Source organism: Delphinapterus leucas, chromosome 7, assembly GCF_059928025.1.
Source record: "Delphinapterus leucas isolate spDelLeu-1000000601 "Yukka" chromosome 7, BTC_Dleu_Yukka2, whole genome shotgun sequence".
Lineage (NCBI taxonomy): Eukaryota > Metazoa > Chordata > Mammalia > Artiodactyla > Monodontidae > Delphinapterus > Delphinapterus leucas.
Window position 1 is genome coordinate 95,616,683 of NC_143135.1, and position 26,601 is coordinate 95,643,283.

The 26,601-nt window shown below is 47.7% G+C and overlaps 3 protein-coding genes across 3 annotated transcripts in view; 2 read left to right on the forward strand and 1 right to left on the reverse strand.

Moving 5' to 3' along the window:
* The first annotated feature begins 213 nt into the window (after window positions 1–213).
* NHERF4 (NHERF family PDZ scaffold protein 4) lies at window positions 214–12,048 on the forward strand. Its single transcript, XM_022560248.2, has 10 exons — window positions 214–284; window positions 1,004–1,261; window positions 1,592–1,803; window positions 2,073–2,262; window positions 2,352–2,488; window positions 2,750–2,954; window positions 3,179–3,375; window positions 3,476–3,694; window positions 3,853–4,053; window positions 4,310–12,048. Exons 2-10 carry the CDS (start codon window positions 1,147–1,149, stop codon window positions 4,337–4,339), a joined length of 1,506 nt encoding a protein of 501 aa, XP_022415956.2. The 5' UTR covers window positions 214–284; window positions 1,004–1,146; the 3' UTR covers window positions 4,340–12,048.
* On the reverse strand, window positions 5,875–10,042 carry DRC12 (dynein regulatory complex subunit 12 homolog). The gene is given in 9 exon segments (XM_089915894.1): window positions 5,875–6,054; window positions 6,057–6,099; window positions 6,365–6,497; window positions 7,934–8,024; window positions 8,524–8,643; window positions 9,178–9,243; window positions 9,666–9,764; window positions 9,767–9,793; window positions 10,018–10,042. Coding segments are annotated over 9 exon segments (663 nt in total). The 3' UTR covers window positions 5,875–5,995.
* A 2,888-nt stretch (window positions 12,049–14,936) lies between the features above and the next one.
* Window positions 14,937–26,601, forward strand: part of CBL (Cbl proto-oncogene) — an 88,287-nt gene continuing 76,622 nt past the window's right edge. Inside the window, exon 1 of the mRNA XM_022560422.3 lies at window positions 14,937–15,393. Within this exon, the coding sequence (XP_022416130.1) occupies window positions 15,199–15,393 (195 nt within the window). The 5' untranslated portion in view covers window positions 14,937–15,198. The remainder of the gene's footprint in view (window positions 15,394–26,601) is intronic.

The window sequence follows — 26,601 nt, forward strand, 5'->3', positions numbered from 1 at the left end:
GTGGCCACTTTCCTCTCTCCCTGGTGCTGTGTCCTCACCCTTGTTTCCCCTTCACAATTGTACCCGAGCTCGGTGGCCCCTAGGGGCGTGGGTGCTGACTTGCTGCTATTAAAGAGCTGTGCCTTCCAACTACTGTGGAGTCTTTTTTGCCTGTTGCTTTCAAGAAAGGGTACTGTTCTTGGTCATTCTGGTTAAACCACTGACCACTTTCTGTTGCAGATGTTTCTTGGGCACTAGTTTCAGAGGCCCTGAGGGTGGCGCAAGAACAAGATGTCAGCATGGAGGTAGGCCATGTTGGGCCATAGGGCTCCTGTACCCCTTCTCATACTCTTATCCCAGGCTTAGAATTACAGTGCCCAGCAATTACAGTGACCTTTCTCTGCGCAGAGGGGGAACTGGGGCGGCAGCAGAGTCTCCTGAGAAAGTCGGGGCTCGAGAATAGGGCAGGAGGAACAGACACACTTCCCCAGAGGACAAGACTCTCCTCCCGTTAACCATTACTGACTGCTTCTAAGGCAGCGTCTTGGAGGAGGCGGGACGTGGCGGGGTAGGTGGGAGGGTCAGCTGGTTTCGATGGACCTTGTCCCTACACTGAGCCTGGCTCGCTGATCCAACCATGGAGGCAGCTGCAGGTAAGAGGCCAGGAGAAATCCTCTGCGGGGGACTTTAGGGCAGAGGGCAGATTGGAAGGCTTTGGGACCAGGACACACTTGGTACTGGGGCTTGGAGCCCTAAGGCAAGTAGACTGGAAGTTAGGAGGGGAGAGGTGAGTGGTTGGATGTGTCTGCCTTCCTGGTCCACGCCCTGTACTGATATGCTCAGACTTCTGTGCGTATCAGGAGGCCTTGCCCGGGGAGGGGAAGGAAGGGGAAGGGAAGACCCTTTTGGAGTGAGTCCTGAATTTGGGGGTTCCCCGAAGTCCTTTCAGTTAATGACCATGGAAGAGGAGTCTCGGGGGGGCAGAATGTGCCTCTCCTCCCCTCACCCCTTCTTTTCCCAGCAGACCTTCAGGACACAGCTTCCTTGGCCCCGTAAGTGCTGTGCTGTGAAGGATTGGGGCAAGGGGAGGAGGACTTGAAGGTGGGGAAGCTCTTCAGCTGCCATTAGCCATTAGCACCTCAAGGTGAGCCTGGGACCCAAGTCCGGATGTCAGTTTTCTCCTACCTGCTTGACTTGCTTCCTTGCAGGAAGTTTGAGTTTAACCCCAAACTGGGCATTGATAATCCTGTGCTCTCCCTGGCTGAAGACCACGAGCCCTCTGGTAACCCCCCACCACTTGGGGCAACCGTTTCCTTTCCCCAGAGCCACCAGGGCTCCACACAGCTTCCCGTCTCCTTGGTAACCACTCACTCTGTCTCCCTCTGATAACAGCCTTGGTGGGAGTACCCATGTGGAGGTGGAAGGGGGCCAGGCATTTCCTGTCCCCGCCACTCTGCCTGGTCCGTGTTCAGTCCCCCTGCCCAATACCTAACTGGGCAGAAGCCTGTCTGGTGTTCTATCACAGGGGCAGGGTCTGCCAGACACAAGGTGACTTGTACTTGGGTCATGTCCCCTCTCCTCCCCCTTTTCTGCTGCCCACCTCCCCTTCCAGATCTCTGGAGCCTGGAACGACCTCGCTTCTATCTGCTGAACAGAGAGGAGGGCAGGAGTTTTGGCTTCCACTTGCAGCAGCAGCGGGGCAGGGCTGGGCATGTGGTGTGCAGGGTGGAGCCAGGCACCTCTGCCCAGCGCCAGGGTCTTCGGGAAGGAGACTGGATCCTGGGGGTGAACAACCATGTCGTGGAACATGAAGACTATTCAGTGGTGAGGTTGGGCTGGGACCCCTGTGGTACAGGAGAACATTCTATAGCACCTCAGGGAGACAGAAGCCGCTTGGTCACCTCCCTGGGTATATGGGGGCAGGGCCCAAGCCTCAACCTACCCCATCTCCCAGAACTTAGGGACACCCAGGCCCGAATGGTTGCGTGAAGGTCTCCAGAGAGCTGGTTCCCGTGGTGAAAAGTGTAGCTTCCAGGGAGGGGAAGCTGGCAAGAGGGTCCAGCCCAAGCCCGCTCCGTGTGCCCACCGTTCAGGTGATACGCCGCATCCGGGCCAGCAGTCCTCGGGTGTTGCTGACGGTTTTGGCGCAGCACGTGCATGAGGTGGCCCGAGCTCAGCGGGGGAGCGATGCCCACCTCTGTCCCACTCTCGGCCCAGGGGTCCGGCCTCGGCTGTGCCACATAGTGAAAGACGAGGGTGGCTTTGGCTTCAGTATCACCCAAGGTGAGCTTGGAGCTCGGGAGGGCTCAGGATGGGGATCTCAGCCCTGCTCTGGGCAGAAGCAGGCAGAAGCTTGCTGTTTGTGCTTCCAGGACATCGGGGTCCTTTCTGGTTAGTGCTGAGCACTGGAGGAGCAGCTGAGCAGGCAGGAGTGCCCCCTGGGGCCCGGCTGCTAGAAGTGAATGGGGTCAGCGTGGAGAAGTTCACGCATAACCAACTCAGCAAGAAGGTATGACTGCCTGTTTCCCATCCGTCCTCACCCCTCGGGCCTGGTCCCTGCCTCTGGAAGCAGACTCCTCCTCCACACGCCTAATCGCCTGATCCGATCTTGTACCTGTCGCCATCCTTCCCTTTACACTCTGTGCTGGGCCCTCCCCTCCCTTCCCTAGTGCCTCATTCCTGGGCCTGGGAAGAGGGGCTGTGAGGAGGTGCCTGCCTCTGCCCTCCCTACCCAGGTGGTTGACGCTGATGCCCTGCTGGGTCCCCACAGCTTTGGCAGAGTGGCAAGCAGGTGACCCTGCTGGTGGCAGGGCCAGAGGTGGAGGAACAGTGTCGCCAGCTGGGAATGCCCCTGGCTGCACCCCTGGCAGAGGGCTGGGCACTGCCCACCAAGCCCCGCTGTCTGCATCTAGAGAAAGGGCCCCAGGGCTTCGGGTTCATGCTCCGAGAGGAGAAGGGCCTTGACGGTCGGCTCGGTGAGTGAGAGCCCTGGGGGCGGGGAGGGAAGGTGGGCCTTGGGGTGGGCACACAAGTGTATATATACACCTCTCAGCGCACACAAGTGGTGGCCCTGGCTGAACCCCAGCCCGGGCCTCCTCCTCTTGTGTAGCCCTGGGTCAGTCCCCCGGTGTGCATACAGTGGCCTGGGCCGGCACTGGGGATCAGTGGGGAAGGAGCAGTGAGGATGTCTGCATCCCAGGTCAGTTCCTGTGGCAGGTGGACCCAGGACTGCCAGCAGAGAAGGCCGGGATGCAGGCTGGGGACCGGCTGGTGGCTGTGGCTGGGGAGAGCGTGGAAGGGCTGGGCCATGAAGAGACAGTGTCCAAGATCCGGGCTCAGGGCTCCTGCGTCTCGCTCATCGTCGTCGACCCCGAGGCTGACCGCTTCTTCAACATGGTGCGAGCTGAGGGGCGGGGGCTAGAGAGAGGGCAGGAAGAGAGCAGGGCTCGGGTGGGGGAACAAGCAGCACGGTTTGTCCTATCTTCCTCTTTTCCAGGTTCGCTTGTCCCCACTTCTCTTCTTGGAGAGCACAGAGGCTCCTGACTCTCCCCAGGATACCGGCTCAGCCTCTCTGGTTGAGACCAGGGACCCACCAGTTGAAGACACAACCGTCCCACGCGGCTTCCGCCAGTGCTTCCTGTACCCTGGGCCTGGCGGTGGCTATGGCTTCCGACTCAGCTGTGTGGCCAGTGGGCCTCATCTCTTCATCTCCCAGGTGACTGATGCCCCAGCGACCTTGGATCTTTTCAATCATTTGCCTCTTGACAAGCCTTCCTCTGCTTCCCTCCCAGAGCCTCAGTACACCCAGCAGACTTTTCCGTGGTGTTCCAAGCTCTACATTCCCCCCCACCCCATTCCACCCCATTCCACCAGGTGACCCTAGGAGGCTCAGCTGCCCGGGCGGGACTGCAAATGGGAGATGTGATTCTGGAGGTGAACGGGAATCCCATGGGCGGAGAGAATGACCTGGAAAGACTTCAGCAGCTGGCTGAGGCGGAGCCACCCCTATGCCTGAAGCTGGCGGCCAGATCTCAGCAGGGCTTGGAAGCCTGGATTCCCCCAGGGTCTGGAGAGGTGAGGAAGAAGAGACAGATGGACTGTGAGTCAGCCAGAAGAGGACAGAGGGGAGCCAGAGCAGAGGGCAGAGCGGGAAGCTGCAGGGTGAAGCAGTGTGGGGCACTCAGGTTGGGACTTTAGGCCATGGTACATGCGGTCAGAAGGACCCAGGGAAGAAGCCCCGTTCCTGGGCATCCCAGTGAAGGGGGGCGGGTACAGGGAAAGGGAACTCTTCTGGTCTCTGAATGACCTCTTCCCTTCTTTCTCTGCTTAGGACTGGGCTGTAGCCTCAGATCTACTGTAGCACCCCCCTATGCCTGGCACAGATCTGCCCAAGCTTTCCTGTCTCCACTCTCCAGCCTGAGGTGGTGGGAGCTGAGAGCTCTCTTTAAACCAGAAGTTGCAGCTCTAGGACTCCGGATACCTCCGATCACAGGATAGTCCTTGGCCTCCCTCCCTTCCCATGGGCCCACCTCCTGGAAGAGGGTGTGGCCAGAGGCCTCAGGTGGGCCCAAGAGGGAACCTCCCCTTTGATTCCAAAGGAAGTCACGTGGGATCTTTGGGAGCTGTGCCCCAAGGATGAAGATCTGCGTGAGATGAGTGCTATGATTTTGTGATTTATAACAAGAAATATATGTGTGGCCTTCATACCCTTTCCTGGCACAGAGCTCCTAAAATCCTTGGAATTTCCTAAGTAGTAAGAGAGAGAAAGCTGTCTTCTGTTTTTGACAATAAGCCCCTTTCAACTACACCTAGTTTTGTTAATGAGGTGACTCTTGAAAAGCACCTGAGAATGGGGCACTGGTTTCCAGGGGAACCAGTCATGTGATTAGAGGGTTGGAACCTTCAGTGCCCCACCCCCACCCCTACCCTCAACCTCCTGGGAGGCGAGAGGGGCTGGAGGTTGAATTAATCACCAGTGTTCAATGGATTGATGCATCTTGCCTACATAGAAGCCTCCACAGAAACCCAAAAGGACAGTTTCAGAGAGCTTTCCGTGTTGCTGAACACGTGGAGGTGCTGGGAGGGTGGCGCACCTGGAGAGGGCATGAAGCTTCCATGGTCATACCTCGCCCGGTTTATCTCTTCCATCTGGCTGTTCCTGAGTTGTGTTCTTTATAATAAACTGGTAATCTAGTAAGTAAACTGTTTCCCTGAGTTCAATCACTCTAGCAAATGATTGAACCCAAGGAGGGGGTTGTGGGAACCTCTGACTGATAGCTAGTAGGTCAGAAGCACAAGTGACAACCTGGACTCGAGATTGGTATTTGAGGTCGAGGGCAGTCTGTGGGACAGAACCCTTAACCTGCGGGATCTGATGATACATCCAGGTAGATAGTGTCGGAATTGAGTTAAATTGTAACACAAAAGTTAAATTGTGTCTACGGAGAATTACTTGGTGTGGGAAACCTCCCTCCTCCACGTTTCACCAGAAATGAAGTAGAACTGAGAACGTTGTAGTAAAATAGAGAAGAAACAGAGTTTTCCCTTTCCTGGCGGGCTGTGGGGCCGGCTAGGATTGAAGCCGCCTGGAATTTGCCCTAAGCATGACTCCAGGACTGTTGGGTATATTGCAGGAACTTGGAGACCGGCTGCACCTTCCCTCTGTGGGCACTTTAGGATTGTGGGAGCTGGTGCCTGGTCACTGTTGGTCTATTGTAGAAATGGCCTTTCCCCACAAATCTGGCTGCCTTTGTTTGTGTTGGTGGGGGTAGGGTGACCAAAAGGGCCTCAGGCTCAAGGGGTGGGACCCAGTTTCGCTAGGAGAGAAGTTGAGACCTTGTCAAATTTCTCTCTTCTTATTCAGTCTTCAGGGTAAAGGGTCAGCCCAGAACTGAGATGTTCCTATGAGGGGCACTCATCTCTGCCAAAAGTCACAGCCCACAGTCCTGTTGAGTTCTACATACAGACAGCTTTATTGCTGGGGCCTCAGAGGGCCCCAGAGACTAGAGGCTCACAGTCAAAGATCCAGGGGGTTGAGTCCAAACTGGCGGAGCTGCTCCTTGTGCCGGGCGTGGACGGCTTGACGGCTCTCAGTTTGGCGGAGAGCCAGTCCAGGCTGTCCTGCAGACACCAAGCTTCAGATCTCAGGAAGGGAGAGGGCTGGATGAGGGGTGTCCCAGGTTGGTCTGTAAGCTTTCCTGGACAGTGTTTTCTCAAAGCTCTTATTCTTAGTGGGTAGGCATGGTTGTATCCCCTTAAGATAGAGCAGAGTTCCCTATGGAGATGCTTCTTTTCCTTCCCCCTGGTCTGTCATTGTCACATTAGCTGGGATTTTTGGGGGGGTGCTGGGCACTGGGATGGCTGGCCTTCAGAGGGTAGGGCTTACATGTAAGATTTCCTCGTATTTGGCCTCCATGTCTGCCACGTGAGCCTGAAGCTGAGCCAGAGTTCGGTCCCACTCTCCAAGGGCCTGCATGGCCTCTCTCTGTGTAGCCTCAGCCTCCCTTTGGCACATCTCTGGGGACGGGGGCAGAAGGATGAAAGAGGACAGGACGGTGACACTCTACGTTTGAACAGAGTCTCCAAAGGTACCCAAAGAGCAGAACTTGAGTGGGATCATTCCAGACTTCCCCAGAGCCATCAATTTTCCCATAGTTCCTATAAAGAGCTGAAATATACCATTAAGGTAGAGTAGAGAGAGTGGGCTTGGGACAAGAGATCTGAGTCCCAAATCTGGTTGTCATTTACTACTTGTGTAATGTCTGACACATCTCTCTCTGAGACTCAGTTTCTTCATCTTTATAGAGAAAATGACCCATACTTCACAGGCTTGCTGTGAGAGTTAAATGTGATAATGTATGGGAAAGCACCTAGTATGCAGGAAGTGCTTCATAAATGCTGACTGCATTTAAATTTGAGATAAGGCAAAGATTAGGAAAGAGGCTCAGGGCCTGCATGGCAGATAAGCAGCTCTTGGATATCTATAGCTAAAATAAAGCTATTTTAGGATAAGAAAATTTGAGGCCAAAATTGTGGAAAATCTGTGCGCCATGCTAAAATTTTTCAACTCTATCCTGTTACCAAGATGGAAGAGAACAAAAGCTTATATATATATATATATATACACACACACATACACATACACATACATGTATATGCTTATTTAGAAGCTCTCTCATTTATTAGCAAATAGTTATTTAGGACCTACCATGCATTAGGCCTTGAAGATAAGGAAATAAGTAAGTTAAACAGTTTCATTGAAGCTTGGTTTCATTATGAAAATCAGCCAAACTGAGCGGGAATATGTTTTGCTTATGGGAGACATGGCGGCGGTGGGGAGTGAGAACTGGATTTGGAGACACCACTGAGAGAGGGAAATGGGGTGAGAGACTTAGGTCTTCTTCTTCCTTTTTTTTTTTTTTAAATTTATTTATTTATTTATTTATTTATGGCTGTGTTGGGTCTTCATTTCTGTGCGAGGGCTTTTTCTCTAGTTGTGGCAAGTGGGGGCCACTCTACGCCACGGTGCGCGGGCCTCTCACTATCGCGGCCTCTCTTGCTGCGGAGCACAGGCTCCAGACGCGCAGGATCAGTAGTTGTGGCTCACGGGCCTAGTGGCTCCGCGGCATGTGGGATCCTCCCAGACCAGGGCCCGAACCCACGTCCCCCACGCTAGCAGGCAGATTCTCAACCATTGCGCCACCAGGGAAGACCAAGGTCTTCTTCTTATAGCTTAAGGTTTTTTTTTTTCCTGTCCTGAACCGTCTGCTGCAATTCTCAATGGTGGGAAGGTCAGTGGGGAAATTCTCAATGGTGGGAAGGTCAGTGGGGAAAGCAATATGAGAGCTTAGATTGCAGTCTTCTAGAGAAGAAACATCCTAAATCCACCTCTTCAGTCTGGACAGCAGCAGTGATCCTCTGAGAGAAAGGGCTTCGAGGGTGGGGAAGCTGATCTAACTGCTCCCGAAGGCCCCTCACTTCCTCCTCCAGCTGCCTGCTGTGGGTCTCCATCACCTCCTGCAGGGTGCAGCACTGACGACTCATCTCTGTGGTGGGGATGGTGGGTGGCCAGGGACCCAGGTGGGGACAGAGGGATGGAGAAAGGATGGGAAGTTGTGAGTAGGGCGGGCTCTGCTTGGTCCAGTGGGGCAGATACATAAAGGCCTTTTGGTTCTTCTTGTGGTGATTCTGAGAAGCTGGGGAAGGAGCTAGGAAACAAGGTCCCCTTCCCCCTGCCACTCAGGATGGGGATTCAGGCCCTTCTCCCCACTCAGTCCCACGGGATGAATGAGATAAAGGCTGTGGCTGTGTATTGTAACCCACACAGCATCAAGCGTGTGGCATGGGCCATCATGGAAGGTCCCTGCCCAAGATCCCAGAGGCCTTTGTTTGGTTCCTTCAGGATTCTTGTGTGTGCTGGGAAGGCTGAGACTAGGCATGGCAGATGCGAGTCCTCCTTGTCTCCCTACCCAGCAACCTCTGGCCCTCTTAGGTGTCCTCTTCCAGGCCCCTGTCTCCTGCCCACCTGCTTAATCAACAGCACACCTGCATATATGGCCTTCCCTTCACTCCAGGCCCCCTCCAGTTCAGCCTCCAGTTCTTGTATCCTCTGCTTCAGCTTGTCTTCAGAAGCCTTGGCTTGGCAGGCCTCATCCCTCCACAGAGCTGTAAACAGTCCCAGAGCAGCCCTCAGGACTGGCTGGGGACCCCACTAAATCAGCCCCGATGGCCTTGATGGACTCTGCCCACCTTTGGAAACCTGGCAGCAGGCTGCCAGTCTCTCATTGTCATTCTGGTGTTTGTTTTTTCCCCCCTAGAATCCTACAGGCTCTTCGTTACTAAGAACCACAAACTCCCTCTGTGTTCTGGCTATGAAAAATAGCTGCCTTGGGACTTCCCTGGCAGTCCAGCGATTGGGACTCCATGCTTCTACCGCAGGGGGTGAGGGTTCGATCCCTGGTCGGGGAACCCTCATTCCGCGTGGTGCGGACAAAAAATTAAGAAAAATATAGCTGCCTTTATCAGCCCTTACTGCCCACCGTTTCCTCACAACCCTAACTCTTGACAATCTTTTTCCACTAGGGGATGGTTAGAGATCAGCTCAGCCCTCTACCATAGCTCCAACCCTTCAAGCTCCCAGGGATACAGAAATGCCCATTGTCCCACCTCTATTGCCCCCAGAACTTCCACTCTTCTTACCCAAGTGGTCTTGGAGCAGCTCCTTTTCCAGCAGTGCCAGCCTGTGTATGGATTCAGTCTCCACATCTGCCCTGGCAAGATGGCAGAGCCTCAGCTTGTCAGGATCTCAGCCTTACCTACTCCCCTCCCATCCTCATCCCACACCCCGGATCTTTTTTTTTTTGCAGGAGATCTCAGGACCACTAAATGAGGGATCTCTGATGGCAAAGTCTAATGAGTTCACTGCCCAGCACATAGCAGGTACTCAAAAGATGTGTAATGAATACATAAGGAAGGCACAGAGCCAGAGGGGGCTCAGATGGGCATGGGTGCTGATTTTCCCACTTCCCCAGCTCCATGGAATCTGGATGCAGATATGAAGGAGGAGGGTCAAGACAGCTCTGTCTTATCGGGCAGAGGGCTGAATTCTCTCTGGAGGATCTCTGCTCGGTCTCTGAGCCAGAACGTGGAGAAGCAGGGGGCACCCACCTCCACCCAGCCTGACTCACCAACAGCTGCATTCCTTTTCTTCTTCTGTGTCCCAGGTTTTGTCCCTTTTTCTTTGGTCTTAGGTCGTATTTCCTTGCTGTCCTGGGGGAGAGGGGGGACTCGTATTTAGGTCTGGACAACGGAGATGCTTACCTGACCCCTAGACTGAACCAGGAGTCTCAGGAGAATTAGTGTTCTAGTCTCCAACTCTGTATCTTATACTTTTCAGAAGCTTCTGTTCTTGGTTTCCTTGGAAACTTAGGCAAGGCTGAGGCCACTGGGAAGGATGGAGTTGTTTCTCTCTATCGGTCAGGTTCTAAGTACAGAAATCATTCCTCTCAATCCTCTTTCAGAGAAAACAAAGCTCAGTACCTGGTCCCTTCCCTCTTCCCATCATCCTTACCCTGCCTCTTCCTTTCTGCAAGACCCTCTCTTGCCTCTGTTGTGTCTCCCTGTGGTGTGACCCACTCACGAGGAGGGGCAGAGAAAAGGCCCAACGATCTAGGAGCCAGAGGAGGAGACTGGGTTCTGGGAACCAATCCAGAGTGGCAAATTTCTGTCTGGGGGCGGGACTGAGAACTGGAAGGTTGGGTTTCTGGAGGCTGCATGTCGTCCGGGCAACTGGGAAACATGGTGTTCATAGGAAGGTGGAAGGGACTAAATACAAAGCTTAAAATACCGAGGTCTCAGAGGGCCAATACTCTCCTTATCCCCAAATCCTAAGTGTAGTTTGAGGAGAAAGGGCTTTGGAGCCGATCATCTATGATTCACTTCTCTGTAGCACAGCCTGCAATTTGGAGACTTACAAATTACAGATTTACACGTCTGAAATAGTGCTGTTGTGCTGATACAGAGGAAAAGGACTGACAGTAGCCATTCTGGGCAATTTACACATCCCAAGGTCTCATCAGCGAAATGACATTATTAGGTTTAAAACCGAAGCTCCCCTTCTGGAAGGCACTCTGTGGTGCATGAAGGAAAGAAGTGCAGAAGAAGGTGGTTGAGAGAGTTTCCCCTTTCAGAGAAATGAGACGCAAAGGAGAGGTAGACCCAGGACCTCAGGGTGTTGACATAGAGAGATGCAAATGGAGAAGAAAGGGCACTGGTTAGCGATAGGAGCTGTGAGTTCTTATCCCCTCCGTCCGGATATGTAAACTTGAGCAAGCCATTTAAACTTGCTCAGCCTCAGTTTCCTGGTCTTTAAATATTTGATTTTGGGGAATTCCCTGGCTGTCCAGTGGTTAGGACTCTGCGCTTCCACTGTAAGGGGCACAGGTTCGATCCCTGGTTGGGGAAATAAGATCCTGCAAGCCACAGCGTGCGGCCAAAAAATAAAAAAGAAATCTTTGATTTTGTAAATCTTGAAAGGCCTGGATTTTCCCTGGATATTTACAGGACTATCTCCTCTCATTGTGACTTACTGTATTGCTTCTTTTCCCGTATTCCTGTCTGTGGTTGACTTTCAGACAGGTGCTGAGAAAATACCTTGCTTGGCTCTCTGCAGTACTGAGTTGGTTGGGGCTCCCTCTAGTGGACTTACTTGACCTTCTACTGAGTCTCCTGCGTTTTTCTTTCTTTTTTTTTTTTTCCCGGTACGCGGGCCTCTCACTGTTGTGGCCTCTCCCGCTGCGGAACACAGGCTCCGGACGCGCAGGCTCAGCGGCCATGGCTCACGGGCCCAGCCGCTCCGCGGCATGTGGGATCTTCCCGGACCGGGACACGAACCCGTGTCCCCTGCATTGGCAGGCGGACTCCCAACCACTGCGCCACCAGGGAAGCCCTCCTGCGTTTTTCTATTTAAATTATTTACTGAGCAATGTTGGGGGGTTGCCCCCCACTTAGGGATGCTTCTTGCTGGAGTCATGAAGAGTTGGAAAAATAAATCTGGGGAAGGGACAATGACGAGTGGTTTGCCCTGGTCAGCAGCCCTCGTCCCCCACCCCCTCTCTCCAGCCCTGTGCTATTGGGAGCCTTGTTGTCTGTCTGTCACTGGGATCTCTGGACACCATACTGGCTAGAATGAAAACAGCAGAAACTTCAGGGCTTTTCCCCTTGTGGATTAAGGGAACTGCAGACTCTTTCTTTAGATATTTCTATCTCTGTCTTCCTCAACATTTTTTGGTCATTTTTGGTCAATTGCCTGTTGTCAGGAACAGATCTGAAGAAACAGCCATGAGATCTGGGGAAGAGTCCTTCCTCTAGGGAGCAGGCAGATACAGGCACAGGGTGATGATATTTATTTGTCACCTCCGTGGCTGCAGGGTACCTCTCTGACCCCGGGGACATTTTACAGAGTAAAGAGAAGAAGCGGCCTTGTCCTTCCCGTTGCTTACTGTTCCTGTACCTCAGTGTCAGATAACCTTGGGCACATCTCCCAAATCGGAGATTTTTCTTCTAATCCTGAAGCATGTTTTTTATTTATTCCTCCCCCCCTCCCCCCAGAACCCTCTCTCCCTGAGTAGGAATGCAGTAGAGGTTCCTGTCCCGGTCCTTGCCTTCATCCAGAAGCCTGTTTGAGGACTTTTGAACAGAATAATTAGTGTCTCTGTTGTGCTGATGCACGGAGCCCCATATTGAGGACAGAAATTACAGGGTGTAAACAACATATCGTGTCTCAGAAAAGCATTTACTTTTCAAATATATTCAGTCAACCGACTTTCAGGTGCAGAGAGGATGTGGTTTGGGGCGAAGGTGAAATGGAATAAGAAAATTGCCACAGGTCACATGATGTGATACAAACTGAGCAAGCTCTAGAATAATCCAGGAATGAGAATGACATTGTGATCAACAATTCAATCTCCAGCACATTATGAAAACAAGCCAAGTGAAAATTGTGAAAGAAAGGCCAATCTTTCTTTCTTTCTTCATTAACCTCAGTTCATAAGTGAAAACAGGAACGATCATTTCAGCACAACTCTGTCTTCCTTTGAATAGGATCCCTTCTGGGGGTTTTAAAGAGATACAGAGGAGAGAAGCGTCACCCTCTCTACTTCATTCAAATGTGAGACAAATATAGGTCATCATATATTAAAAGAAATATGGGGCTTCCCTGGTGGCGCAGTGGTTAAGAATCTGCCTTCCAAAGCAGGGGACACGGGTTCAAGCCCTGGTCCAGGAAGATCCCACATGCCGCGGAGCAACTAAGCCCGTGCGCCACAACTACTGAGCCTGTGCTCTAGCGCCCGCGAGTCACAACTACTGAGCCCACGTGCCACAACTACTGAAGTCCACGTGCCTAGAGCCCGTGCTCCGCAACAAGAGAAGCCACCACAATGAGAAGCCCGCACACCACGACGAAGAGTAGCACCTGCTCGCCCCATCTAAAGTCCGTGCGCAACAACAAAGACCCAACGCAGCCCAAAATAAATAAATAGATAAATAAATAAAAAAGAAATATGGCTTACTACAGCAGAAAAAGAGTGCAAATTTTACAGTTCCATTCTATACAGACCATACTGAACATAATGCAAATTGGAAGCCTTAAACCAAGCCAGAGATGTACAATGATGATGTACATTGTGAAAATGACCTACAAGCTCATACACAGCTCCAAGGGTTAATTTCTTAACCTATATTCCATAAAATCTAGGATTTGACTACGAGGGGAAATAGTACCCTTGCATGTCTATAGTGTGCTAGGTACTGTGGAAAACCAAAGTCGATAAGACAATATAGCATAAATTAATGTGTGGCAGGTGAGAAATAGATGGTTATGGAAATTTAGAGGAGGACTGTCTGGTAAGGAGGACAATATTTGAGTTGAGTATAAAAAAATGGATTGGACTTTAGTAGCACTCTTTAGGCAGAGGGAATGCTCTGAGTAATAGTGATGAAAAAAGAAAGAATTGTGGTATTTTGTGAGTTGGTGAGTCACCCAGCATGGGATATATGTACTGGAGTAGTACAAAACTGCAAGGTAGTTTGGAGTTAGATCGTAACTGTTAATTTCATTCAGGAGGCAATGGGGAGTGTTTAAAGTGTTTTGTTTTGTTTGGTTTTATGCTGTCAGACCTATACGTTAGGAACACTGGTCTGGTGGCAGCGTGGATTGGAGGTGGCAGGGAAATCAGTGAGGAAAAGGTTTCAGTAGACCAAGGGAGAGGGAAGGAGAGCCTGCAACTAAGGGTGGATGCACTAGGGATGGGAAGTTTTGACAATTATCTAAGAGCTTTGCCTATATGTTTTCTTTAGACATTTTAACTCTTTCTAGGTAGGAATTGACTAAGGGAAATTCTACTGATAGGAAATGATAATTTTGACTCCGCAATCAATCTTAGATACAGGCCATTGAATTGCAGACAAGGATATTTTTTCCCCTCTTACAGGACTGTTTGATAAGCTTAATTCCCTAATCAGTCAAGAGCTTTGTAGAAGAGCCAGGTGGGGAATCTAAGGAGGAAGTGAGTACTTATTGAGACACCAGGGCCTGCATACTCCCAAAGCTGAGGCTCAGAATTAGCAAATTGGGGCAGGGCACTTCCTTCTTTGGGAGAGGGATTCTTTTTTTCAAAGTTCTTCCAGCGGAACTTTGAGACTAGAAAAGTGGAAGTGACTGGGAACCGCATTACTGTTCCCTGGGAGGAGCGAGGACACCTCAGGCCAGGGCTTGAAGCTCAAGGTTTCTGTGGTCAGGGCTTGATGCTGGCAGTGCCCACCTGTGGTGCAGTGTGCTGCGCAGGGGAATCTTAAGTACATATTCAATTTCCAGAAAAGGAACTTGTGTTCAAAGCAAAAAAAGGGGTAAGTGTTTTGTTTTCAGAAGGGTCAAAGGGCCTGGAAGAAGAGCTCGAGGCCTAAGTGTCTCAAGCCTTTCTGGGGTCTAATCAGGATGCAACAATCCGCAGCATTCACATTCCTGTCCTTGGTCCTGACTTAACTAGTTTAAAACACTAAGGAGTGGGGAAAAAATTTCCCTTTTTCTCCCACAGTGTTAAGAAGCAAACAGCTTTAAGTTCATTTTCCTCATTTGTCAGGTGTGGGGTAAAGACTTGAAGTTCAGATTCTTTCTATGGCCACCTGTCTTAATTTAAATAGCCCAATGACCGCCTCCAGGAGGGTCATCCCACAACCCACAAGGAACACGGAGGGCTCGGCTTCTGCCTAGTGCGCAGGCTCCACGTTAGACCCCGCCCCGCCCTTTCCCCGCTCCTCCAGCAGGGGGCGCAGCGCGAAGGTTCCGCCTGGGCAGCGCCCCCCCACCTCGCGGTAGGGGCGGGGGAGACGGCGCGGAAACTTGGCCGCAGCTTTCCGGGAGCTGTGGCTCGGGAGGGGGTGGTGCAGGAGGGGTCGCTCCCCAGTCCCGACGCGGCCGCCGGCTCCGCGCGCTCCTCCCTCCCCCGGGCTCGCGCTCTCTGAAGGGGCGCGCCCGCGCGGACCCACGCTCCCGGCGCCGCCCACTCCCCTCCCCGCGACCGCCCCTCCCTCCGCCCGGACGGCCGGCGGCTGTGACGGCGGCGGCCGGGAGAGGCCCCTCCTTCACGCCCTCCTTCTTTCCCTCACTTGCAGCCAAGCGGAGCCGGCGGACGCGGCTGGGCCCCTAACCCTCCCCGGGCTATGGCCGGCAATGTGAAAAAGAGCTCTGGGGCCGGGGGCGGCGGCGGCTCCGGGGGTTCGGGCTCGGGAGGCCTGATCGGGCTCATGAAGGACGCCTTCCAGCCGCACCACCACCACCACCACCACCTCAGCCCCCACCCTCCGGGGACCGTGGACAAGAAGATGGTGGAGAAGTGCTGGAAGCTCATGGACAAGGTGAAAGGCCTGCAGAGGACCCGCGGGAGCAGGGGTGGGCGTGGGCGGAGGGGCCGAGGGACTGGAAGGAAGGGACAGAGGAAGCTGGGGGAGGGGACGGGTCATGCGAGGCTGGGGAGGCGAGGAGCTGGGGTGACGGGGCGCAGGGGTGGGGAATATGGGGGTGGGGAGGAGACCTGGAGGATGGGGGTCGGCGGTGGGGGAAGGGCTGCGGTTGGGAGTGAGGGAACGTTGAGATGTGTGTTTGGGGTTGCGAGACAAAGATGGGGTGGCGGCTGGGGTGAAGGGTAACTGGGGAGCCACCAGGGAGGAAGTATAATGGGGGTGCAGAGTTTGCGGCTCTGTGTAGGGTGTAGGGATGTGGGTCACGGAATTGGCCCCGGGAAATAGGAGGGAGGGGGTGAGGAAGAGCGCTTGATTTACCGGCTGGGACTGTTAGCTGGATGAGCTCTGACTAGGGAATTAGGTTTACGGGCTCTGGTCGAGAGACCTGGGGTCCTGACAACTCCGCAGGCAAACTGCGCTCTAGGTGAGCGTATAGTTTTTGTTTCTGTTTTTTTCTTCTCATTAAGATGCAACACCAAGAGAAAATAAATGGGGGGTGTTTAAATGAGCCAAGGAAGGAACTTTCCTCCACATCTAGCGCTGGCTCAAGTTTTTCTCCTCCAAAACATTGAATGGGATCCGTTGCTGGTGCTGAGATAGATATGCACTGATTAAACCACAAGTTCTGGTCATAACCATTATTTTAGGAGAGATACGTTGACTGAGCGGGTTAGGCAGCAGATTCTGACTTCTTCCAGAACTTCCTCCTTACACACACACTGCTTTTCGTTGGGTTCTACTTTTTTTGGTAACAGAACCTGACTCCTTATTATGGAACCTGACTTTAAACTTGTTAGATGAGCTGCTTTGGTTACTTTCTTTTTTTTTTTAGCAAGTGTGAAAAATAACCCCACTTTAAGTTTGGCATTCGAGAGGATTTTACTTCCTTATAGTTGTGTCTGTATAATGAAACATAGTAGTTAGTCCCAAGTATTTAAAAGCGTTTAAACAGTCTAATGGCTTGTTCCAGAGAATTCAATATTTCCTTGCTATTTTTCACATTTGTTAATAACTTATTTTTGCAAAATTCATTCTGCAGATGAAAGGTGATTATTAGAAGGATCAGGCATAGATCGTAAGAGAATGGTGTTATTTCCTCCAGAGTAAAATTGTTTTTCTTTGGTGCCTCTCTGGGCCTAGGCTCCTCTTCTGTAAAGTTCTTCATGGATTGTTTTGCACTAGAAACAGCTAATAAAAGTGACTGTGAAGCACTTGGCAAATATAAGTGTGCTATATAAATTCTTAATAAGTCCCGTGTATGAGTTAGCACTCCTGTAGTGCATACCTGTGGTTTCAGAAGCTACTTTTTCACTGCTGGTTTTTCTCATGTTAAGTAATTGGTGTGGTAATTAATAAACGAGTATTTGTATGTTGAGTATATTGGTGTTATAATGCTAATTTCATTATTAGAAATTGTAATAAAACCATTAAAGAAAGTTAGGCATAAAGGAAATTTTAAATGCATTGACACCTTGAAAATATATATGGAATATATTCAAAATCCGAAGATTGTAGGTTTGCATTTTAGGGATGTAGAGTTAATGACTTAAAAAGTTTCTCCTAGAATGAAAAAATATTTGCATTTCTAATTAGTTTCTCATTGTATCAACATGCGATGTATCAAAATCATATTGATTAGAGACCTCTCCTTAAAAATAATAAACTTTTTATCAAACTTTTGAGTCTATGTAGCGTAGTCCTTAAAATAAGATTTCCCCTTAAGTCTTTCTCATTCATCTCTTTAAAGAGTGTGTATTGGATTATGGTTTCTTCTGCAGAATGTTTAATTATTTGGGAAGTATAAAGACCTCTCAGTTTTGAGTCAATGCTTTTCAGGTTTCGGTAGTTTCAAGGAAAGTAGGCTTCTAGCTTTTCCATTCTAGCGTTGGGAAAGGAATGTTTTATTCAGGTGTTGCTTGTTTTGGAAAATGATTTTTAGTACTTTTTGCCCCATATCACATATTACTGGTTGTGCTGAAATGAAAATAGTTCTTTCTGATGTATTAGTCCAGTAGGTTCATACTGCTTTCTAGATTTTCTGACTAATTCTGTAGTGTTGTTAGATTGCACCGTCTCTTTTACTCTTGCTGTTTAGAGCATAGATGTTCTCTTTTTTCACTTTATTGTTGAAAGTCTTAAATGTATCACTAACCCTTCTTGACTTTATGCCATATGATATAAGTGGAGAAGAACTTAGTGTCAGATCTATAGATGTCCCACACATTTATTGACGTCAGCTCTAAGTCACCATCTCATATCTGTTTTAACCTTGTCATTGAAGCTAGGTGAATATTATCCCAGCCTATTATTAGTCAGTTTATTGGTTTAGCCCTGGGAACTGTCTCCTCTTCTCCAATATTGGATGTATACGGATGGAGAAGTTGGCATAAGTCATGGGTTCTGGTCGACATAGGCCCAATTTACTATTCCATTGCAGAACTTAAACTCATTCTTGGAAAAATGCTTGTGCTAGAATGCTTGCTATTAAACAGAAGACGTGGTCAGCCTCTAGGTTTTTTTTTTTGCCACCTCGGTATATTGTAATTAATATTTGTGAGAATACTTGCATGTGAAGAAAGTGGCTAGTAAGTAAAGAGACAGCAGGGCAGGGGAGTGGAGAGAGCAATCATATAAATTGCCTTGAATGTAAATGTAGAAGTATCAAGGTATTTAATTTAGTGAGAGACTCAAAATTCCGTTATGAAGTAGAGTGGGAGTTGGCAAACTTTCTGTCACAGGACAGATAGTAAATACTTTAGGCATTGCTGGCCACATATGCAGTCCTATATTCTTTTTTTTTTAAAATAAATTTATTTTATTTATTTATTTTTGGCTGTGTTGGGTTTTCATTGCTGCAGACGGGCTTTCTCTAGTTGCCGCAAGCAGGGGCTACTCTTTGTTGCAATGCGTGGGCTTCTTATTGCGGTGGCTTCTCTCATTGTGGAGCACGGGCTGTAGGCACGCGGGCTCAGTAGTTGTGACTCGTGGGCTCTAGAGCACAGGCTCAGTAGTTGTGGTACATGGGCTTAGTTGCTCCGCGGCATGTGGGACCAGGGATCGAACCCTTGTCCCCTGCATCGGCAGGCGGATTCTTAACCACTGCACCACCAGGGAAGCCCACTATATTCTTCCTATTGTTTTTACAACTCTTTAAAAATGTAAAAGCTGGGCTTCCCTGGTGGCGCAGTGGTTGAGAGTCCGCCTGCCGATGCAGCGGACACGGGTTCGTGCCCCGGTCCGGGAAGATCCCACATGCCTCGGAGCGGCTGGGCCCATGAGCCACGGCCGCTGAGCCTGCGCGTCCGGAGCCTGTGCTCCGCAACGGGAGAGGCCACAACAGTGAGAGGCCCGCGTACCCGCAAAAAAAAAAAAAAAAAAAAGTAAAAACCATTCTTATCTTGCAGGTGTACAAAAAAGGCTGCAGGCTGTAGTTTGTCCACTTCTGAAGTAGAGCATTATGCTGGCAGTATTTTAGGTCCATGCTATGTTTTTATTTTAAATTAGCTTATGTTAGTAAAACCTTAAGGAGTTCGTTGTTTGTTTTCTTTCTTTTTTTTTTTTTTTTTTTTTTGCAGTACGTGGTCGTCTCACTGTTGTGGCCTCTCCCGTTGCGGAGCACAGGCTCCGGACGCACAGGCTCAGCGGCCATGGCTCACAGGCCCAGCCGCTCTAAGGCATGTGGGATCTTCCCGGACCGGGGCACGAACCCATGTCCCCTGCATCGGCAGGCGTACTCTCAACTACTGCGCCACCAGGGAATCCCAGGTGTTCATTTATTTAATGGGCTATAATTTATGGGAAAAATGCTTTCCTTTAAAGCATGGGTTTAAAAAAGCATTGTAAAAAGATAATCCTTCTGCTACCTACCTTCTCCTGCTTGCCCTAAAAAAAAGCACCTTAAGGAACTTCCCGTATTTTGGAAATAAGATGCACTTAATAGAATTTATGAATCAGTGTATTTCATTGGACTCTTTTCTCCCTTTCTTCTTACCTTTCTTCCTATGCTTGCACGCTCACTAAATCAGGAGCATAGTAGTGCTAGGTGTAAATTCTTACATTCCAGGAGATTACATTGTAGTGATAAGTGACTGTGTGTTCAAAGTGATATGGGATCTCTTAAGTTTAAACATCATGTACATATTTCTTCTCTATCTTAACCTCTGAAGATTGTAAACTCCACGAGGACAGCAACTGTAATGTCTTTATGTCCTGCAGTGTCCAGTCACAAGGCCTTACACAATAGTAAGTGCGTTGTAAATATTTGTTAAACTGCTTTGTGTGCCCCAAAGGAATTCTGAAAGGAAAAGGTATGGGGGTGGGAATCATTTTTAATTACATTAAACTTATTTATTTCTTTCAGTAGTTCTTTGGCGGTATCATCCCTATTTTATGGATACTTAGCCTCAGAGAGGTTATGTAACCTAGTTAATAGGGGAGCTTGACTTGGAATCCAGGATTACCCAGCTCCTAAGGCTTAGTTATTTCCTCCATGCAGTAACTTCTCAGGTATACAACAAAGTCTTGATAACAAAAGTCATTTTTCAGAAAGTGACCTGTGTAGGTATACAACAGCAATTCTCACACACGCACACACACACTCTCTCACGCCCGCCATTCACACACTCAGGCAAAGTAGATGTTCTCTTGAATGATGTTAACGTGGTGTTTAACTAGTACCATTAAAAGAAATCTCTTCTTTTAAATTAAGGGTTTGTGTCTCTTCAAATTATGTGGACTGGTTACTTTGCATGGTTATCATGGAAGTTTGTACACGTTATTCTCCCATTGCACTTAATTCATGCCATTCAGCTCTGATGGCAGCTGTCCTTGATGAAACATCTGCAGTGTGGTGGGGGGCTCTCAATACAATAAATGTGGGCATTTCATCTTGTAACACCCACCAGGTGGTGCTGGTTCATGTTATTTTTCTTCTGAAAATTGGAAACCCTTTCTGTTGATATTGTATTAATAAAGTAGGTATTTATTTTCTGGTAGTCAGCCCCTTCCCAATTTAATTTTAACTCTAGGAATTTTAGTCACCCAGGAATTTGTGATTAAAAATAAAGGTATTGGGATTCATTAAAAAAAAAAGTGATAGCATTTACCACTTTTTATTTCATCTGTCTCTCCCTCCACTAGAGCTCTTCAGGATCAAGGCTTTGTCTTTTTTTAAAATTTATTTTTGGCTGCACTGGTTCTTCGTTGCTGTGCATTGGCTTTCTCTAGTTGTGGCGAGCGGGGGCTACTCTTCGTTGCGGTGTGCGGGCTTCTCGTTGCAGTGGCTTCTCTTTGTTGCGGAGCACGGGTTCTAGGCGTGCGGGCTCAGCAGTTGTGGCTCGTGGGCTCTAGAGCGCAGGCTCAGTAGTTGTCTCGCACGGGCTTAGTTGCTCCGTGGCATGTGAGATCTTCCCAGACCAGGGCTCGAACATGTGTCCCCTGCACTGGCAGGCGGATTCTTAACCACTGCGCCACCAGGGAAGTCCCAAGACTGTCTTAACATCAGTTCCTGTGCCTAACACATAGTACGTGCTGAATGAAGTGCAAACATTTTAACAAAGTAAAATGAGATCAAAACATGTTCCCACATTTTCTGTGTGATTAATTAGGAGGATCAGGTAGGGAATCTTTTTTTGTCTTTTTTGAGTGTTGAATTAAAGTAACATTTACTAAAAGTAGTTTTACCTTTTTTGGTTATAAGGGTAATATACAGTCATTGTAAACAAAAAGGTTGTGTTGTTTTCATGCCTATTAAAAATTCCCCCAAGGGATGTAAAATTCTCCCTAGTTCCGTATGAAATGTGAGCTCACTGAGCATTTCATGTGATTCATGATAGAAATTTTGAAGGGTATATGGAATAAAAGTAGGGTTAGGCCAGGGAAGAACGTAATCTGCCCTGTTCATTTCATGGCTTTGGTTGAAGTTTTTGGTGACCCTTGCTGTAGTACAACCTGTTTTTAATATGTTGTTTGTTGGCTGTATACACATGGGCAGATTGGTCCCCAAGTCTTCACTTTCAGTGGAGTTCATGTTATAGTCAAACATACGGATAATGTTTATACTATGAAAATCACCCCCCTAATGACTAACCTAGAGCATTAAAAGAAAAATGGACTAAGCATTAGTTTGAAAACTGAGCCTAAATTTCAATCACATTTTCCAGTGAAGTTGTTAATTCTGATCTTAGAATTAATTCTGATCATTAGGTTTGTTGGAAGAGGGGGATTATAACAAGCAAGTCATTGTGAAATGTTTTCATGATTAGCACATTTTGTGCTGGAAGGAAATAGGTGGGAGTAGTCAACCAGGAGCACTGGAAGCCAGCCTCAGCTCTGTCCCCACAATGTTCCTTCCTGCAGCAGCTTCCAAAAGGAGGAGGGGAAAGGGGTGCAGTGATGGTATTGGTGATACACACCCACTGGGGATTCAAGCCCTAGGAGATGGAATGTCACTGCCATAGAAACTCCTAAATCAGCAATGACCCTGCGTCTCCCCTCTGCAACCTTTGGGATGGGTGGCGAGTCTTGCTTAGCAGACTCCTCTGCCTTGGGCGCCTTCTTACAGCCACCATTGACCTTCCCTCCTGCTCTGGGATCAACCACAAGAAATCTTAAAATGAGGCCAACTCACTGCTACTTCATTGAGGGGGATGGGATACTAATTCCTGCCTCCTTCTTTCTTAGAGCTACTTTGAATAGCAGTACACAGGTGTAGTACTCTTTGTGAAAAACAATTTATGAACCATAAAATATGCAGAACAAAATGTAAAGGTCTCCATTTACTCTCATACCGCAAAATGACTGCCCTCTCCAGAGGTAACCAGTGTCTGCTGTTTGGGGTCCATCTCTCCAGTCCCTTTTTCTAAGCAGCTCCGAGAAGCCTGGATGGATAGCATTGCCCTTGAAAGATTTATGACTTGAGCAAGTTGTTGCCTTTTTAGCATTTACTCACTAAGACTGATAACCAAGTTCTAATAATTCCTTATATTGCTGAGCAGTTTACAATTTCACATGTGATACAGCAAAAATTTCAAAATAATGTGTCTTATGAGAAAGAAACAGATTCAGAGAGTTTAAGTAACATAAGCCACCCAACTAATACTTTTGTTTTTTTATGTGGATCTTGAACTGCTGTTCAGACTCTAAGTGATTCTTTTTTCTTTTTTTAAAAGATTATTTATTTATTTATTTTGGGCTGCATTGGGTCTTCGTTGCTGCACGCGGGCTTTCTCTAGTTGCGGCGAGCGGGGCTTCTCTTCTTTGCAGTGCGCGGGCTTCTCGTTGTGGTGGCTTCTCTTGTTGCGGAGCACGGGCTCTAGTTGCGCGGGCTTCAGTAGTTCTGGCACGCGGGCTCGGTACTTGTGGCTCGTGGGCTCTAGAGCGCAGCCTCAGTAGTTGTGGCGCACGGGCTTAGTTGCTCTACGGCATGTGGGATCTCCCCAGACCAGGGCCCGAACCCGTGTCCCCTGCGTTGGAAGGTGGATTCTTAACCACTGTGCCACCAGGGAAGTCCCTCTAAGTGATTCTTATAAGCCAGTGCCTCTCAGACTTTAACATGAATTCAGATCATCTGGGGATCTTGTTAAAACATAGAGTCTGAGTAGATCTGATGTAGGGCCTGAGATTCTGTGTTGCTGACAGGGATCACACTTCAAGTAGCAAGGCCCCATACCACAGTTGCTTTTTTTTTTTTTACATCTTTATTGGAGTATAATTGCTTTACAATGGTGTGTTAGTTTCTGCTTTATAACAAAGTGAATCAGTTATACATATGTTCCCATATCTCTTCCCTCTTGTGTCTCCCTCCCTCCCACCCTCCCTAAAAGATGTTATTATGTTCTTAAATTTGGAAAGTAATACATACTTATAAAATTACACATTTTTAAGCAAAAGTGGGATTTTTAAACAAAAATGCTTCTAGAATTAAAAAATTTTTTTGCTACATTATGGAGACTATCCATGTTAATACTACATGTAGGTCTCCCTGAATAATTATTTTTTATAAATTTGTTTATTTATTTATTTATGGCTGCATTGGGTCTTTGTTGCTGTGCGCGGGCTTTCTGTAGTTGCAGTGAGCAGGGGCTACTCTTCGTTGCAGTGCGTGGGCTTCTCATTGCGGTGGCTTCTCTTGTTGTGGAGCGTGGGCTCTAGGCAGGTGGGCTTCAGTAGTTGTGGAACGCGGGTTCAGTAGTTGTGGCTCGCGGGCTCTAGAGTGCAGGCTCAGTAGTTGTGGCGCACGGACTCAGTTGCTCTGCGGCATGTGGGATCTTCCCAGACCAGGGCTGGAACCCATGTCCCCTGCATTGGCAGGTGGATTCTTAAGCACTGTGCCACTAGGGAAGTCCTGAATTCTTTTTTTAAGGGGTGTATAAGATTTTATAATATGGATATATATGTTTATTTAACAAATTCATATTGATAGTCTTATAGGTTATTTCTGATTTTTAATACTAGAAACAATGCTGCAGTGGCTATCTATTATGCATTTGCTAAACATTCTTTAGAATAAACTTCTAGAAATGAAATGTACTGGGTGAAAGGAATTATACATTAAAGTTTGAAAAGTATATATTGGCACATTGCCTTCCAAAAAGTCTGCTTTCATCCACAATCTTTGTCTAGTTTGTTGATTTAAATATGGTAGCTGATTCCTAGTTACTTTAGGTGAAAATTACATTGGCACCTTTTCCACCATCACAGTTTCATTGAACATGAACTTTTTGCTGGGTGCTAGGGAGTTAAGGATGACTCAGTCCTCATACTTGCAAACTGGTGATATAACTGAAGGTGTTCAAAGGGATCAGGGAACCCCCTGTGGGAATCATTAGGCAAATCTTTACTTAATCCTTGAGACCAGAAAGAGGATTGGGACTGGGGAGGGACTAGACCATGCAGAGAACTCCACAATATCCTAATTCACAGTTGTGCCTTAATTAGGGTCTGACATCCAAAAATGATGCTAAAATCATTTAATCTCTAGTTTATGCTAAGTATTGGTTTGAAGTTGCACTGGTAAGTCTGAGAAGAGAATTATATTTTCCTTTTAAAAACAGAATCCCTGTATAAAAACTGCATGGTTAAGCTGTTAGCGCATGTCGGTTATTTAATTTCCTACATTGTACTGGCTGTATTTTTTTTTCTGCAATTAATGTGACAAATGAAAGTAATGAGATTGGTAATTAGTTGTAAGTGACATAGTGCTTTAAATAAATAGTGTTGGGAGGTATTTGAGAAGCGTTGGGTAGTAATTACAGTTCAAGTCCCTGAATGGGTTTTGATAAATCAGTAATGGAGAAGAGTAATTAGAAGTAAAAGACTTTTTTTTCTTGGAGCCATTACCTAGTGATGATATGTTTCTTTTAAAAAAAGTATGGGTTTCTGATTTCTCTTTGAAAAACTGTCATAAGTTTTCATTTAAAAGCTTCACTGTGTAGTTACACTTGTAAAACTGTTAAATCTCTTCAAGTTTCTGAGTTGGTTAGTTTCTAAAACTTGAAGCTTTAAGAAAAGAAATTAATTGATCTAACTCTTAACTTATAGAGGGAGAGAGACCCAGAGAGATGAGTAACTTGCCCAGGGTCACATAGCCAGTTAATGTCAGTCACCAGACTAAGACCCAGGTCTGTGGACTCCTACCCTGGTGTCCTTTCTGCTGTACCTCCTGTTCTCTTGAGCAACTGATTCTTTTAAAACTGTAATCAAATTTTATGTGTTTTATGTATAGCTCACCATACTGAATACTTGCTTTTGAAGCTTAGTGCTTATTTTAATCATGCTTTTTAACATAGGAAAAAGTTTGAAATGAAAAATGATTCCATGGATAAGTTAAGGTCTACAGAGATAAAAATACTTAGTCATTCACAGTCATATATGCTTATAGTTTTCTGCCTAGTTAGAAATACAATTCCTTAGTGTTAGAAAAGATTCTGTGTTCAGAACAGAATTAGGCATAGGCACTGTTCTCTGTAACTTTTCTGTTTTTAAAAATTTAGCAATTTCCAAACATAATTTTATTCCTCTTTATTGTAATCATAGCGCTTTCCAAATTTTTTCTATTGACCATTGAGCCCTTGGCAGAAGCAAAAGGAGGAGCTAGGCCAGTGAGGAAGCTATTATGAATGGAGTATATGGCAGCTGTGCAGGGATACTGTTGGTTTCCCAGAGCTAAGCATGTTTCTTTTTGACATTGTTCTGAGTGATGCTGTAAATGTACAGGCAGAAGTAAACAAAAGGAAGCCATTTTTGCTATTGTAAGACTTGGAAAGCAAAATAAAATTGAGAACAGACTAAGCAGGAAAATATCTTTCGGAAATTTTTTGGTGAATTTTTTAAGCTCAGAATGCACATTTGTGCTTCAGAGGTTAACTAAAACTGCCAATTTAACATTCACTAATAAAGGCAGGTTCTTTTGGCTTTTGATGTTTGTTAACTATTGACTTGAATTATTCACAAAGCCTTTTGGAAACTTTTTCCCTAGAGGTTATAAATATTTAGGGAAGTTTTTTTTTTCTTTACAGAAGATTTTAATGTCAGAAGAGTTGCTCTACCTGTATACTTAATTTATGGTCTGTGTTAGTGTTAAGGAGTGCTGATTTCCCTGGTCATGTGATTGATTTGTCTCTGAAAGATCTTGAGAAAAGCGGATATTTAAGCTACAGTTGATCTTTACAAGGTCACATTCTAAGGAGGGACAGATAACGTTTGTGGAACGTACATGGTAGTAGTTTGAAAATGTGAACTAATCAAGTGTTTGGGAGACATTTAAAAACTCATGATATTTTAAATCTGTTATGAGGGGTAATATGTTTTTTCAGGTCATTGTCATTAATCAGCATTTATTTTATTTTATTATATTATTTATTTATTTATTTCTTGCGGTACGCGGGCCTCTCACTGTTGCGGCCTCTCCCGTTGCGGAGCACAGGCTCTGGACGCACAGGCTCAGCGGCCATGGCTCACGGGCCCAGCCGCTCCGCGGCATGTGGGATCTTCCCGGACTGGGGCACGAACCCGTGTCCCCTGCATCGGCGGGCGGACTCTCAACCACTGCGCCACCAGGGAAGCCCTATTTTATTTTATTTTATTTTTAAGAAGATGTTGGGG